Source organism: Vipera berus (genome assembly GCF_964194415.1).
Source record: "Vipera berus genome assembly, chromosome: 1".
NCBI lineage: Eukaryota > Metazoa > Chordata > Lepidosauria > Squamata > Viperidae > Vipera > Vipera berus.
In genome coordinates this window covers 173165783-173182730 of record NC_138202.1, presented here as the reverse complement: position 1 = coordinate 173182730, position 16948 = coordinate 173165783, and the positions used below count along the sequence as shown (strand labels likewise).

Below are 16948 nucleotides of genomic sequence, written 5' to 3'. Positions count from 1 at the left end.
TTCTGTCCCATATTTTATATAACTTTAAATTATGGATTTCTAATGTAGATAAACAATTGCTAAAATTTCAGTATGGAAACTAATTCAACTTTATGCAAACACAAGCAATAGAACAAAATCAAACTAAAGTCTTGGACTTTAAGAGAGCTAATTTCAATAAACTTAGAAAGAGCTTAGGAAGGATTCCATGGACGAGAATCCTCAAGGGGAAAACAACTCAAGAAACTTTGGAAATTTTGAAAAGTGAGATTATAAAAGCCCAGTTTAGCACAACACCAATGAAGAAGAAAAATAACAGCTCTCAAAAGAAACCAGCATGGCTGCATAAAGAATTCTCTGATAAATTGAAAGACAAAAAGGACAAGTATAAAAAGTGGAAAGAGGGGCACATAACCAAGGCAGAATATCAGCAAATAGCCCGAGCCTGCAAAGATGAAGTGAGGAAAGCTAAGGATCAAAATGAACTAAGGCTTGCGACAGAAGTAAAAAATAACAAAAAAAACCTTTCAACATGTAAAAAACAAGAAAAAGGTTAAGGAAATGATTGGTCCATTAGTGGGGGAAAGTGGTAAGAAGGTGACAAGCAACAGGGAGAAAACAGAACTACTTAACTTGTTTTTTGCAACCATCCTTACACAAAGGGAAGAAACAGTCCAACCTATCAAAAACAGTACTGTAAGAAACAGATTAGAAACACAAATTAAAATAGGCCAGAAAAGGTAACTGAGCACCTGTCCACCCTAGACAAGTTCAAATCACCAGGACCAGATAGATTACACCCCAAGGTTTTGAAGGAATTGGCAGAACCACTAAACTATATCTTTTAAAGATCCTTGGGATCTTTTAAAGATCCTAGGGAACTTTTCCAGAGGACTGGAAAAGAGCTGATGTAGTTCCCATCTTCAAAAAAAAAAAAAAGAGGGGGGGTGGAATGGATCCAGGAAACTACAGACCTATCAGCCTTACTAAAATACCTGAGAAGATTCTGGAAAAGATAATCAAGCAATGAATCAGTGAACACCTAGGGGCAAAGTCATTACTAAAAGCCAACGTGGGTTTGTCAAAAACAGATCTTGCCAGACAAATCTTATTGCATTCTTTGACCAGGTGACAAAATTAGTGGATCAGAGAAATGCTGTGGATATAATTTACTTGAACTTCAGTAAGGCATTTGTTGATGATGATAAATAATAATAATAATCCCTTCTAACTCTATTATTATTATTATTATTATTATTGTTATTGTTATTGTTATTGTTATTGTTGTTGTTGTTGTTGTTGTTGTTGCTGTTGCTGTTGCTATTGTTATTGTTATTGTCATCGTCATTATTATTATATCATTTTTGCTGGTTCTAGCCATTCCTGCATTCTTCTTTTAATATTCCATATTGCTCATGCTTTATCTGGCTCAGGTTCTGGTTAATAAGTTCTATTATAGAGGAATTGGTACTAATGAAGTTAATCCTTGTCACGGTTCCAAAATACTGTGCATGAACAATATTACACTTTCTGTAAGAACATCCTAAATCTGCTCTGATCTGTGATGGCTGCTGGCTGCAACATGAGCTTCTTGGCTGTGCCCTTTGCAGATTCAGCCTAATACACACAGTCTGAAACTGAATGTCACCAATGCAAGGGTTGAAACATCTAATTCTTTTAGCAGCTGAGAAAGGCATTTTACTGTTGGAAACTAATTCCCCTTAGGCATTCATTCCCTTCCTAGATGTCCCCTCCTTCCTTTTTCAAGTATTTAGTGGCATTGGATTGAAGTTAATTCAGTCTTCATTCTGTGCATGTAATAAATTGCCGTTTATTGGGGAGGGTGCTTGCTACCTTGCACGATTATACATTCCAACACACTTATAAATTTTTAAATATTATACACCATTTTTTGAAGATTGTTTTCAGGTAAAACTATTTCTCTGAATTGTAGATTTGGGGAAACCATAAAAGACCCTCAGGACTAACATTTTTGCAGAACTTAGGACCTGAAAACCAACTTCTGTACAGGTAGTCCACGACTTAATGACTACAATTGAGCCCCAAATTTCTGTTATTAAGTGAGACAATTGTTAACTAAGTTGTGCCCTGTTTTATCACTTTTCTTAAATGAATCATTGCAGTTGATAAGTTAGTAACCTGTTTGTTAAGTGAATCAGGCTTTTCCATTGACTGCAACGGTCATAAATATGAACCAGCTGCCAAGCATCTGAATTTTGATCACATGAGCACGGGGTCACTTTTTTCAGTGCCGTTGTAACTTTGAATGGTCACTAAACAAACATGTAAGTCGAGGACCACCTGTATTTACTGAACAGGCAACTATACTTAGTCTACTCATGTGATATTCTGGAACTTGCTAATGAATCCAATAATATTATGAAGCATCAGTGATGCATTCAATCTTAAACTGTATAAAAAGGTGTCTTTAAATTTATTTAAATTTATTTCTGCAGGAAACTCATTAGAGAGTCTTGAATGTTAATGACTTTGCGTTTGTTACCTGCTTGTCATTTTTCTAAAGAGAATAATTAGCAGACCTGAGGTGAAAAACCACCTGATTTGAATGACTTGTAATAAAAACAGCCCTTCCGCTTGCCTTTTTCTATGCTGCCACATTTATAGGCTCCAGTCTTGACTCTTTTTTTAAAAAACTATCTTGACAGGATTTTCTCTTAAATCGCTTAAATAAGGAAATCTACAAGCCACTGCTCATTAACTTCTCAGCGCAGACTACGGCAGCCCAGACTCAGAACATCATTATGTCTAAGCTTGATAAAAGGAGAAAAGGAGTATTTGGACCTCCTCTAGGAAAGAAAATGGTAACTTTTTAAAAAAAAGTGAAATGCAACTTGTCCTCCTGCTTATGGCAGGCCCTTGGCATTTTTTTTAAATTGGTATATTTTGAGTGCAAAACAGAGATACAAGGCATCCCTCTTCCAAAGCAGAATGGTATGTAAATTGCTACCTAATTTTAAAAGATAGCAAAACTTTCCCATCCATTTTAAACACGGAAGCAACAGTTTTCACTCGTATCTCACATTCGCAATGGATATGGTATATTGCTATAGTTTTCATTCCAAAGCTGTATACAAATATACTGTAAAATGAGCCAGTTTGGCATATAGGTTAAGATGCCAAGCTAGAAACCAGGAGACTGAGTTCTAGTCCTGCCTTTGTCATGAAATCTAGCCGAGTGACCTTGGGCCAGTCACTCTCTGTCAGCCCAACCCACCTCACGGAATTGCTTCTGTGCAGCAAATAGGAGGAGGAAGGAGTATTAAGCATGTTTGCTGCCTCGAGTCATTGATAAAATAATAAAGATGGGATTAAAAAATAAAAAAGATCATAGAAGAAATAACCCACATGGTGCAACCTTAAATCTGATTTAGAATTTGGATTTGCTTAGTTTGTTAAAAAGGAATGTAGGGGCAAAATCCTGGATCATGTAATCTCCAAAATCCAACTAACCCATCACTGCCAATTAATGCAGAAGTTACCTTTAACCTCCAAATAAATCCAACTTTCTTTGCAGCGCAGCTTCCTTGAATCGGTTAATTCCTTCTGCATCATACTAGCTACTTTCCTGAGTGTGAGCTGACTTTCCTGAATGCATTGATTAACACAAAATCTTAAAGACGTCCTGAGAATAAGTCATGAAGTCAGGTGTTGTGACTCTGATTTTCAGTTCCTCCCTCCGTGGAGCTGGGAGATGAAAGAAGGGCAAAAATGGGAAGAGAAACGACTATCTAAGCTGCCCAGGTGGTTGCTGATTCCGACTGCCCTTAGCTAGCAGCCCACCATTCTATCACTTTGGACTGGATGCTATTGGCATGCAAAAATGAATGAATTGCTGCTAGGGCAGTGATGGCGAAACGTTTAGAGACCAAGTGCCCAAACTGCAACCCAAAATTCACTTATGTATCATCGGGTGCCAGGTGGGTGTGGCCCTTTGGGTGGGTGTGGCCAATTGGGTGGATGTTGGCCATTGGGTGGGTATGGCTACAGTGGTAACGGCAGACTGGGTGGGACTAAAAAGTTCAATCGATCAGTTCCAACTTTGCGAGATCTTTTTTTTCCCGTGAGAAGTTGAAATTGATTGTTTGAACCTTTTTTTTTTGTACACATCGGCGGAGGCCTAAAGCGAAAAGGTTTTATAAAACCCAGCTGAAGGCCTAGGACTGGGGCGACAGCGTGTGTGCCTGCAAAGAGGGCTCTATGTGCCACCTGTGGCACCCGTGCCATAGGTTCGCCATCAGAGGCCTAGGTGAAACAATTACTAGATCCTCTGTCTCATGCAAACTAGCCTTAAGTACATTTTGATTACTGGATAGAAGACAGAATTTTGGCAGAGATGTTTTTTCAATAATTCTGGCTGAAGTAATTGGAACTATACCCCACCCCCCTTTACACACACACACACACACACACACACACACACACACACACACACAACTTTATGTAGGCATATGATGACCCACCTTTCTAGACAGATATTATTTATGGCACATAGAAGGTAGAGTAATGAGATGGGAACAATGTATTGTATCATTTTCAATTGAGAATTAATATATTTTACTATAATCTCAAGTAAACGAACCAAGAAGCAGGCATCTTTACATAACTCAAAGGAAGAAACTGGGTTATTTATTCAAGTTCTTCAAAGTCTGCATATGCTTGCAACAAGGTATATAATGAATCAATCACTCAATAAAAAATAATAAATAAGTGCATATTTCTAACTTGACTTTTTTGACAAAACAACCCCAAAATTACAAATTACAATTTTACCAGAAACCACTTAAAAACATCATACAACTTAAAAGACCCATAATACGGGCCAAAACAAATAGCAGACTAATAGCAAATCAAAACAAATTTAATGAAGGTCATAGCAAATGCAACCCAGTGGTCTCCAATGTACCGCAGAACTTTAATTTTGGAAATGGAAATGTGTTCCTCCACAACAGCTTTTCCATTTTCCCATCTCTCTTGTTCCCCACTGTGTCTCCTGAAAACCTCTCACACAAGGAAGATTTGGGCTATGACACCAAAAGGCTATGGGAAAAAGGAGTAATTGTAAACAGCTGAACAAAATTTGCCCTAATAGAAAGTATAGTGAAAAGACCTAGAGAGTAATTTTCTCATCCACTGGTTTTGTTACTGCCATTTAGCAGTTCAAATTGAGTAAAATTGCCTCCATTTACATGCAAATAAATTGCAAACAAGTCATTGGGCAGTGGAACCCCACTTGTCTTAATCTCTCTTTTCTTGCTATCAGTTTGCATTGTTTCATTGATCTGCTACCTAATGGGCAGCTTCCATGGCAATAATCTTTTTAAAGACATAGCGAGAAAAAAAAATCTAACTCATATGGAAAGCTCATCAAAGAAGAAAAAAAGAGAGGAAAGAATTAGCTTGGGTTCACATATTACCCTAAGACATGGCTTCTTTAACCACAGTTTATCAATTATACTACAATTGCCTGTGTTTATGCAACAGACAAACAAAAAGAAACCAGATTGTAATATAGCACGGTACATTAGAGCCTCTATATCTGAACTGAAAAAATGGGGATGGAAGAATTTCCTTAATACTTATTTCTAGTGGTCTTCCAGATTTTTGTAATGCCACATACCAAAGATATATACTTTTAGTACAGGAATAGACCTACTCAGTATATCTATCCTAACAGTAGGTATAGTACAGGCAGCAGAGCAAAGGACTGAATGCTGTTCTTAACCCTTGATTTAGAACTGAGTAAAGATACCTGAGATATATATAGCCTGAAAGGTGTGGGACTCCAATCAGTCAGTATAGAAAGTGGGAATTTTCCGCAATGGTGGCAAACCTATGGCATGCATGCCAGAGACGGCACTCAGAGCCCTCTCTGTGGGCATGCACGCCGTTGCCCTAGCCCCGCCTCCCCCCATGGCCCCCTCTTCACCAGCAGCCCCCTGGAAGAGAGTCACCCCCAGGTGTGGCCTGCAAAGAGCAGCGCAGCCAAGGACATGGCAGCTGGGCAGTGGGTACAAGACTCCATCCTCACGCCCCATCATGTGCAGATGATGCTGTGGGGTGTGGGCGGAGGGCATAACCGCCATGGCACTGCTGGGCCGCCTGGGTGATCTGTTGTGGGCCATGGAGGCGGTGGGTGGCCCTGCGGGCGAGCAGGGTGGGGTGTGGCAGGGGGTGGGATGGGGGAAGAGTGGGGGCAGGGGCAGGTTTTGGGCACTCGGTCTCTAAAAGGTTAACCATCGCTGTCCTATAGCATCTTATAATATCTTAGAAATATGTAAGAGGAGAGTAGGTTGGTTGTGACTGATTTATCTGGAGACAAGCTTACTCTAAATGAGATCAGCAACATATTTTTAATGTCTTTGCATGTAACCTATGGAGTGTGTATAGAATCTGTGTCCCTTTGAGAAACGGTTTTGGTTTTTTAGGTGGTATTTGTTGATGATGTCAATATGCCAGCAAGAGAAGTCTATGGGGCTCAACCTCCAGTGGAGTTACTTCGTCAGTGGTTGGATCACTGGAACTGGTATGACCTGAAAGACTGCACTATGATTAGACTTGTGGACATCCAGATCATTTGTGCCATGGGGCCAGCAGGTATGTTTTCTAGTTCTAGATACAGAACACATCTCTAATGTGCCAAACCTGCTACTGATTTACTCTTTTTTAAATATTTAAATTAAGTCATGTCTTTTCTTCTCATTCATGCATCATCATTTAAAGTTGCTTGTATGGGGAGGGGCCTCTAAGGCTGAAAATGGGCAAGTCTCTCTGGATCTTTAAGGGTTTGTATAGAGCAGGGGTAGGCAACCTTGGCTCTTTTATGACTCGTGGACTTCAACTCCCAGTATTCCTGAACCAGCATGGGAGTTGAAGTCCACGAGTCATAAAAGAGCCAAGGTTGCCTACCCTTGTTATAGAGCCTCAATGCTCTGTTGCAGTTGAACTGAGAGTTGCAAAATTAATCCACTTTTCTCCTGAGTTTCCTATCATTGGTTTAGGGCAGGGGTCCCCAACCCTCAGTTTGTGGACCGGCACTGGGCTATGGCATGCCAGAAACCGGACCACACAAACAAGTGAAACCCCATCTGTGATGCAGGCTGCACATGAAACCACGCCCCTTCTGGTCCGCGGAAAATCCCCTCTCCACAGAACTGGTCCATGGTGCCCAAAAGATTGGGGGCCACTGGTTTAGTGGGAAAATATGGAGGGAGATCTACAATTTAGTATGTGGAAATAATAATTCCTTGCCCAAGCTTTGTTTAAAAGATGTGGTTTGTTTAAGAGATCCTACAACCCTTGTCTCAATGTGATTAAAGATGTAGATTTGTCACTGTTGTAGCTACCTTGATCAATTCTAAATATTAGCTTGGATTGAGAGCCTTTATAAGTAATAATTGTAATTTTTTAGTGTGTGATTATTGATGCAGCAAGACTTTGGATAGAATTGCTGTCACTTTTACTGCAATACTTAGTGTGCGAAAGACTTATACATTCCTCCTTCCTCAAAATAAATTGTCTTTTGCCACTGTGGCATGTCTATATGGATTATAGAAGCTGCTCTTAACAGAAAGTCCCCTTTGATTGATGCATGGAGAATAGGAAGAAGTCAAACTGGTTGCAGAAGTGTTTGATGGATTTACATTTATTTTGTGCGCATCAGTGATTTGCTTCCGCTACAGGTGGAGGTCGAAATCCGATCACTCCTCGATATCTGCGACACTTCAACACAATTACCATTAATGAATTTGATGACATTTCGATGTATACAATTTTCTCCCGAATTATAGATTGGCATCTTACTATATGGTAGGTGACACGGTTATATTGTGGCATATTAACCTAAATAGAAAGAAAGATAATGATTGCCTGCCATAATATCATGGCATCCAGAAGCACTGACCTGTAATGCCTGCATTTCCCACCAGCGGGTCTCCCAAGATATCTTTGATCATATCAACATCATGAAGAATTGACCCTCTGATGGTGTCACGGCATGCCAATATACTGTAGACAATCTTCAAATTAACTATTAAAAACTATTACCCTCCCCCTCCCAATTCCAGGAGAGCGCACTCAGTTTCCTTAGTAATACACCATTTTGCAGGATCCATACCCATGTTCCTGGATCTCCAGACCAGATACCAAAGCCATATCTTCAGGTCCTTGTGGAAGTCCAGCAAGTCTGGGTGCAGTCTGACTTCATGGGGAATGATAGTCTAAAGGGTGGGTGCCATGGCAGAAAAGGCTCTTCTCCAGAGTCCCATCAGATGGCATTCATTTGTGGACAGGACCACAAAACATCCTTTTGCTGGATGTGATAGTTATAATTTTATAATGAATGAATGAATGAATGAGTTAGGGTTGATACAATTGTGAGGCACTTCCCTAAAGATTTTGGCTGTTGTGTCCTGAATTATATCTGTTTTCCAACTTGTTGCCAATTGTGCAGCCTTCAATGTTCTGAACATCTTCATATCCCAATAAACGAGGAAATTACTGTATTATTCCTAGAATGTTACTTGGGCTACCTCAATAATCTCATTATAAACTAAAGAACACCAAGGACTAGACAACTAAGCAATTAAAGAACATTATAAGCTAAAGAATAGAATATGAATTTCCCTTACCAAACAAATTGGAAGAATAATCAGAGATCAATATTTCTGTATTGGTCTCATAAAACAAATATGGTGTGGTGGTGGCGGACTCTTGATCGCTGCTTTTGGATGATACTTTTTAGTCCTTGAATTGCTTGAAGGCCAAGGGTTCTTAAATCAGTCTCATGGATTGTAAAATAATTTGACTTCTTTGTGAAATTCATTCATACCAGATGCTGCCACCATCCAAACAACATCTGAATATGTCCCCAGTCCTTGGAATTATTTAAAATCTGCTCATAAATGGTTGTTGCTGGTTTTGTTTAGTGAATAGCTTTATTGATGACTATTACTATATATCCAAGTGTTTTATAGCCATCCTCTGTAAACCAAACTTATATTTAAAATGCAATGCAAAGAATTTGATGAATGTAGGAAACTGTCCAAGTTTCTATTTTGTGTTCTATGAGCTGTCCTACTGCTTTCATCTTTTCAATCAACAGTTACAACTTCCCTTCGGAATATATTCAACTGACTACACAAATTATTAATAGCACAATGACTGTATACAAAGAAGCTATGGAGAACCTGCTCCCTACACCCACCAAATCACACTATTTGTTCAATTTGCGAGATTTCTCTCGGGTCGTTCAAGGGGTTTGTCTGTCACGACCTGAAACAACCGTTTCCTCAGGAACCATAAAGCGCCTTTGGGTTCATGAGGTAAATTTTCTATTAGTAACTCAGTTGAAGGCTCAGTCTTATATTTGCTTGCAAAATATTTTTTTATAAGGTAAGGTACTGAATCATTGAAAACTTTAGTAGCATAAACTGCTGTGCCTGGTATAGCTGTTTCTACTTAAAAGAGTCCAACAATACAAAGGACCATATATTTATAATTATATAAGTCTGTGACTGGCCATACCCACTGCAGTATCCATTTTGTGAATGGATAATATCATCTGCCCTTCTACTGTGGAGATTAATCACGATGATTAAGAGTAAGGTACCCTTGTTCATCATGGTGCTGGCTGAGGATGATAGGAATTGCAGCCCCATCTGGAGAGCATCATCTCCTGCGGCTGGTCTTCCATTTTGCCAATCCCCGTCGTGGGGTTGTTGAACCAACTAGATGGCTCCGTCCCAGGCGCTTAATGGACCCTGAGCGGTTCCAGGCGGCACTTGGGTCCCCACCTGCCGCCCTAGTTCACAGCTCGGCCGAGGCCTTAGTGGAGGCCTGGGAAAAGGCTGCCACGGAGGCACTCGACCAAGTTGTACCCATGCGGCCCCTGACCCGGTGCAGATCCCAGTGGGCTCCGTGGTTTTCCGCGGAGCTCCGGGAAATGAAGCGTTGGAGACGGGGCCTAGAAAGCTGTTGGAGGTCCAGTCGGTCTGAATCCGACCGATTGTGATTAAGATCCTTCACGAGGTTTTATCTCGTGGCGATGAGGATGGCGAGGTCTAACTACTTTGCCACCCTCATCGCGTCCACAGAGAATCGCCCGGCCGCCCTGTTCAGGGTGACTCGCTCCCTCCTGAATCGGGAGGTGAGGGAGGAGCCCTTGCAGGGTCATGCCGAGGAGTTTAGCCAGCATCTGTCGGACAAAATTGCTCAGATCCGGACCGATTTGGACTCCGACTGGGCAGAGTCTGACGGTGAGAACATGAGGGGTCTTGTCGATGTCATCTGGGAGGAGTTCGATCTTGTGACTCCAGAAGAGGTGGACAGGATTATGGGGAGGCTGAGGTCCACCACGTGTTTATTGGACCCGTGCCCCTCCTGGTATATTCGGCTCGGGAGGGAACACGAGGCTGGCTCCAGGCAGTGATAACTGCTTCTTTGAGCGAGGGTAGTTTTCCCGCCGCCTTGAAGGAGGTGGTGGTGAGACCCCTCCTCAAGAAGCCTGCCCTGGACCCAGCTGTGTTAAACAACTATCGTCCAGTCTCCAACCTTCGCTTTCTTGCGAAGGTTGTCGAGAGTGTGGTGGCGCAGCAGCTTCCTTTGTTCCTGGAGGAAGTTGATTATCTAGACCCGTACCAATCGGGCTTCAGGCCCGGGTACAGCACGGAGACGGCATTGGTTGCGGTGGTAAATGATCTCTGGCGGGCTCGGGACAGGGGTTGCTCCTCTGTCCTAGTCCTGTTAGACCTCTCAGCGGCTTTTGATACCATCGACCATGGTATCTTACTGCGGCGTCTTCGGGGATTGGGAGTGGGAGGCACCGTCTTACGGTGGTTCTCCTCCTACCTCCTGGGACGTTCGCAGTCGGTGTTGGCAGGAGGGCAGAGGTCAGCCTCGAGGCCTCTCATTTGTGGAGTCCCTCAGGGGTTGGTCCTCTCGCCTCTCCTGTTCAACATCTATATGAAGCCGCTGGGTGAGATCATTCGTGGTTTTGGGGTTGGGTATCATCAATATGCGGATGATACCCAGCTTTTTATTTCTACCCCGAACCACCCCAGTGATGCCCTCGATGTGATGTCCCGATGCCTGGAGGCGGTTCGGGTCTGGATGGGGAGGAACAGGCTTCGGCTCAACCCGGACAAGACTGAGTGGCTGAGTGTGCCGGCGTCTCAGGAAATTCAGATTATTCCATCGTTAACTATGGGGGGTGAGATATTACCCCCCGTAGATAGGGCTCGCAACTTGGGTGTCCTCCTAGACTCACAGCTCTCTTTGCAAGATCATATAGGAGCTGTGACTAGGGGGGCCTTCGCCCAGGTTCGCCTGGTGCGCCAGTTGCGGCCCTATCTGGACCGGGATGCCTTGCGCACAGTCACTCATGCACTCGTGACCTCCCGTTTGGACTACTGCAACACTCTCTACATGGGGCTGCCCTTGAAGACTACTCGGAGGCTCCAACTGGTGCAGAATGCAGCCACGCGAGTTGTGGTGGGGGTGTCCCGATACTCCCATGTAACACCTCTACTCCGCGAGCTGCATTGGCTTCCGGTTGTCCTCCGAGTAAGATTCAAGGTGCTGGTTACGACCTATAGCCCTAAATGGCATGGGTCCGGGTTACTTACGGGAGCAGCTGCGGCCGGCATCAACTTCCCTTCGTCCAGTGCGCTCCCACAGAGAGGGCCTCCTTAGGGTGCCGTCGGTCAAAGAGTGTCGACTGGCGGCCCCCAGGGGGAGGTCCTTCTCTGTGGGTGCGCCGGATTTGTGGAACCGTTTACCGGTGGAGTTCCGGATGGCTCCCGACCTTCGCTCCTTCCGACGTGACCTAAAAACATATTTATTTGAACAAGCCGGCCTGGTCTGATGGGTTTAGGGGTATTTTAATGTTATTGTATTAATTGTATTGAATTGGGCTGTAATATTTAATATTTTTTTAATTTTTGTATGTTGTATTTTATTGTATTGCCCTGTACACTGCCCTGAGTCCTTCGGGAGAAGGACGGTATAGAAATTATATTATTATTATTATTATTATTATTATTATTATTATTATTATTATTATTATTATTATTATTATTATTATTATTATTATTATTATTATTATTATTATCATCATGTTGAGGAAAGCTGCTACAACAGGGCTTTTCAACCAGTGGTATGGGTACCACCTGTGGTACATTGGCACCTGGCAGGTGGTACACGACCATCCTAGAAAAATGTTAGCGGGGGAGGGGAATGAGCTGAACTGGTGGCAGCACCGCACAAGCCTGAGCGAGAGATGGCTGGAGCTGCAGGGCTGTCAGGACTCAGTGGAAGCACCAGGATCAGCGCTTCTTCAGGGCTGTCAGGGCCCAGTGGAAGCACCAGGATCAGCACCAGGCTCCAGCTGGAGCTCGGTGCTGATCCTGGCGCTTCTGAGCCCAGAAGAAGTGCCGATCAGCTGCAGTGTTGCAACATCTCCAGAGTCTTGTGATTTACATTCAGATGCTTGGCAACTGATTCATATTTATGATGGTCACAGTGTCCCAGGGTCATGTGAAGTGACCAAAACTTGCTGCAACCACCCAGCAGAGGGGGGGGAATAAAAACCAAACACCCCCACCCCACCCCCGCTGCCAATCCTCAACATAAATGCTCACAACAATGAAAACCTCGGACAGGAGGAAGAACACCGCCGGGCAGGCAGGCAGGTGTCTTACTCGGCTGTGGCTTGGGGGACACTTTTTTCAGTGCAATTGTAACTTTGAACTGTTGTAAGCGAACTGTTGTAAGTCGAGGACTACCTGTACTTCATCACTGTTTTCCTTTTTTTTTTTGGTCATCAAGCTTTTGACACCTTGCTAGGCAACTGGTTGTACTCGGATGTTGCCATATCCTAAAAGTGGTACAATGGGTGAAAAGGTTGAAAAGCCCTGTGCTACAGGACTACGCTGTGTTCATGCCAATCAGTAAAGATAATTAATTGATGACAGAAAATAGCTTTTCCACATGATATTTAGTTATTTCCTTTGATTATACAGCTTCTCAAGTTTAATATTTTTTTCCTGACAGGATGCAATTAATTTGTAATTAATTATTATAAACAATCACACTGACTTTTTTTTATGCAGGTCCTTAGAGTATATTATGACCGCTTGGTAGATAAAGCAGATCGATCATGGCTGGTTCAATGTATCCGTGAAGTAGTAACAAAGCACATGGAAGAAGATTTTGATGAACTTTTCCAAAATCTGGATTTCAATTTTGACGGTAGGGTAGAAGAGGATGATTTGCGAAGCTTGATGTTCTGTGACTTTCATGATCCTAGAAGGGAGGATACAAATTATAGGGAAGTCTTGGATGTGGATGAACTGAGAGTTGTTGTCGAGGGCCATCTAGAAGAATATAATAATATGAGCAAAAAGCCAATGCAGCTGGTTTTATTTCGATTCGCTATAGAACATGTTTGTAGAATTTCACGCATTTTGAAACAGCCTCGTAGCCATGCCCTTCTGGTTGGTGTTGGTGGAAGCGGTCGACAGTCCTTGACACGTTTAGCAGCGTATATGTCTGACTACACACCATTCCAGGTTGAAATCTCAAAGAGTTATGGGACCAATGAATGGCACGAGGACCTAAAAGCCATTCTGAGGAGATCTACTGAAGGTGAGGTGCAAGGAGTTTTCTTATTCACTGACACCCAGATAAAAAGGGAGTCGTTTTTAGAAGACATAAACAACTTGTTAAATGCTGGAGAAGTGCCAAATCTCTTTGCGGTTGACGAGAAACAAGAAATCTGTGAAAAGATGCGCTCCATTGATCGACAGCGGGATAGATCCAAGCAGACTGACGGTAGCCCCATTGCTCTTTTCAACATGTTCATTGATCGCTGCCGGGATCAGCTCCATGTCGTCTTGGCTATGAGTCCCATTGGAGATGCCTTCCGAAATCGTCTCCGGAAGTTTCCAGCTCTTGTTAATTGTTGCACTATTGATTGGTTTCAGGTAAGATCCTGAAGTACAGCTGTGAAAAATGCAGGAAAGCATTTAAGGCAACCCAGTTTTACTCATGTAGTTGAGCATAGTCACTATACTTTCTTTCTTTCCGGTGGGGAAAATGAACTAGGAAAACTTGCTGCTCTGTGGTGGGAAAAAGACGTTTTGAGTTCCAAATTAGCCATAAATTGAAGCAATGGTTTAAAGCTGGCTTCTATAATCTCCTGTATTAGAAAGCTATTTAAGTATATATCTACCATGTATATAACTTTAAGCTATGGTTAATTATGGATTCCTTGTGGCTTGTTTAATCATTTGTAAATATTGGTGCGATAGAAAGAACAAATAAAAATATAGATAGTTCAGCTCCTTTAGTGACCATTCAAAGTTACAATGGTACTGGAAAAAATGACTTATGACCATTTTTCATACTTATGACCATGGCAGTATCCCCAGGGTCATGTGAAAAAAATTCAGATGCTGGGTAACTGACTCATATTTATGACAATTGCAGTGTCCCGGGGTCACACCTTTTGTAACATTCTCACAAGCAAAGACAATGGGGAAACCAGATTCACTTAACAACCGTGTTACTAACTTAACAGCTGCAGTGATTCACTTAACGACTGTGGCAAAAAGGTTGTAAAATGGGGCAAAACTCACTTAACAAATGTTTCACTTAGCAAGAAAAATGTTGGGCTCAATTGTGATCGTAAGTCAACTCCCTGTACTGTTTCCTTAACATATGTTTTTACTTAAATTCTTCTGATTTATTTCTGTGTTCAGAGGTGTTTTTTTCCAATGAAAGAACTATATAATCCCCTGACTGTGTTTTAAAATGGTACATATATTCTTCTTTTCTAGCTAATAGTTTTTGGAGCACAATAATTTGGATTGGGGCTATTATTCAAAGCCAAATGGATAGATGGTTGCCCTGCTCCCTTCCTTTCATGCTGCAGCTTCTCTTAGGCCAGGAAAAAAACTTGAGAGTTTCAAACAAAGATAAATGTTTGCATAAATAAATTTGTTTATTTGTAAAATGTTTTAATAATTTTTCAATTTACCGTATTTTCCGGTGTATAAGACGACTTTTTAACCCATGAAAATCTTCTCGAAAGTTGGGGGGTCATCTTATACGCCAGGTCGTCTTATACGCCAGAAAATACGGTATTTATTCATGATAGAAATTTGCTCTTTAAGCTTATTGATTTTTATTATATTATCCATGCCGGCTTATTCTTTTCTATTCGAAATCGCTCAACACCATTTTTGCTACACTCTTTGTTAGGTAAGCCTCTCTGAGTTTCATCAAATAGTATGTTTTCAGTGATGACTTCTTAAAGATGGAAATAAAGACATGAGTTGATGCCTCCCAAACTGTCTCCAGCCACACAATTCTGTTTTTGTTGCGCCTGGAATCTCTCCTACTCCCTTGTGCCATCACCACTAAAGTTGGGCAACATGATATAGATTATTTTCAATGCTTTCTATGGCTTTAACTCAGTAAAAATAATTTAAACGTTAAAAAGGCATGGTTCATTAACAGTGGCCCTCATCCTTTTCTGACAAGGTTATGTTTTTATCTTACCACTTAAATATGGTGCTATCTAACTTTTCAGGGTTACCATTAGCTCATTATGACAGTGGCGTAGCGTGGGTTGTCAGCACCTGAGGCAAGGCAAATAATTTGCGCCCTGGCCGCTGCACTGTCCCTCCCCCAGATAGTCCCTCACTCTCTCTCCGCACCGTACCACACGCCTGGCACACACCCCTCCACAGTGGGCGGCGACCCGGCGGCTCGGATCGGATTCGCACAGCCAGCACTGCAGTGAGAGAGAGTGAGTGAGCCAGGCAGGGGCAGAGAGCTGTGAGTGCGAGCGCCCCCCCAGATGTTGTGCCCGGTGCGGCCGGCCCCCCCTGCACCCCCCACGCTACGCCACTGCATTATGAAACCTATCCAGTAGTTGAGATTTTTTTTAAAAAAATGGCTCTTTTGAACTCATGAGTATTCTTTATGTAGCACTCTTTTTCCATAATAACAGTCAAATGTTTCTTTTTTCCTTCCCTAAATTCAGTCATGGCCTACAGATGCTTTGCAGGCAGTTGCCACTCGCTCCCTGGGTGATATTGAAATGTCTGAAGAAACCAGAGCTGGCTGCATTGATATGTGTAAAAAGTTTCATACCACAACCATTAATTTGTCTGAATTGTTCTATAATGAGCTCCAGCGACATAATTATGTAACACCAACTTCATACCTGGAATTAATTTCCACTTTCCAATCCCTGCTGGAAAAAAAGAGAGCGTAAGTATGATTGATGTGGCATTTCTTAGCAAAAGTAATTTTTTTACTGTTTCTTTCACCACTGCCTCTCCATCTCCCCACCCCGGTAAACAGAGTCCAACAAGGGATGCATATAAACAGAAATAAGATGCAGTGCGTAGATCTCACACACAAGAAAGGCGGTTTCCTTATATCCAAAGAATGATTAAGAACAATTGTTATAATTACTATATTGCTGCTGCTAGAAGGTAACATAGCATAAAACAGCTGATGCTTAAATAGTTCAAGAATAAGAATGCAAATAAGAACTTGCTGGGTTATCTAGATGATTCCCCCCCCCCAAGAAAAACTAAAAAGAAAGTTTTATTTTAATTTTTAAAAAATCTGTTTTATCATAGGTATAGATAGATAGCTGGTTTATAAATAAATTTCAATTAAGTATGGTTCTTTGGAAAAAAATGTTTCAGATATGCCTTTCTATTTTCTGTTTCACTTTTATTTGTATTTGAATTAATGAGGTTCTATTGTTGAATTTTATTGAATATTATATTTTCAAAAGTTACTTTATAAGAGACATAATCACTTTATGGGAAGATGGGTGGCATAAAAATTAATAAATAAAATTGTAATGTATTGGGCTTGTTTTGTTAAGGGAACACCACGTGGTAATTGC

At 41.8% G+C, this 16948-nt stretch overlaps 1 protein-coding gene across 1 annotated transcript in view; it reads left to right on the top strand.

Moving 5' to 3' along the window:
* Positions 1 to 16948, top strand: part of DNAH7 (dynein axonemal heavy chain 7) — a gene marked incomplete at its 5' end in the record, with an annotated part of 161030 nt that overhangs the window by 92361 nt on the left and 51721 nt on the right. The window contains 6 exons of the mRNA XM_081341004.1: positions 2667 to 2822; positions 6447 to 6615; positions 7701 to 7827; positions 9122 to 9341; positions 13128 to 14000; positions 16067 to 16296. Coding sequence (XP_081197130.1) covers positions 2667 to 2822; positions 6447 to 6615; positions 7701 to 7827; positions 9122 to 9341; positions 13128 to 14000; positions 16067 to 16296 — 1775 coding nt within the window. The remainder of the gene's footprint in view (positions 1 to 2666; positions 2823 to 6446; positions 6616 to 7700; positions 7828 to 9121; positions 9342 to 13127; positions 14001 to 16066; positions 16297 to 16948) is intronic.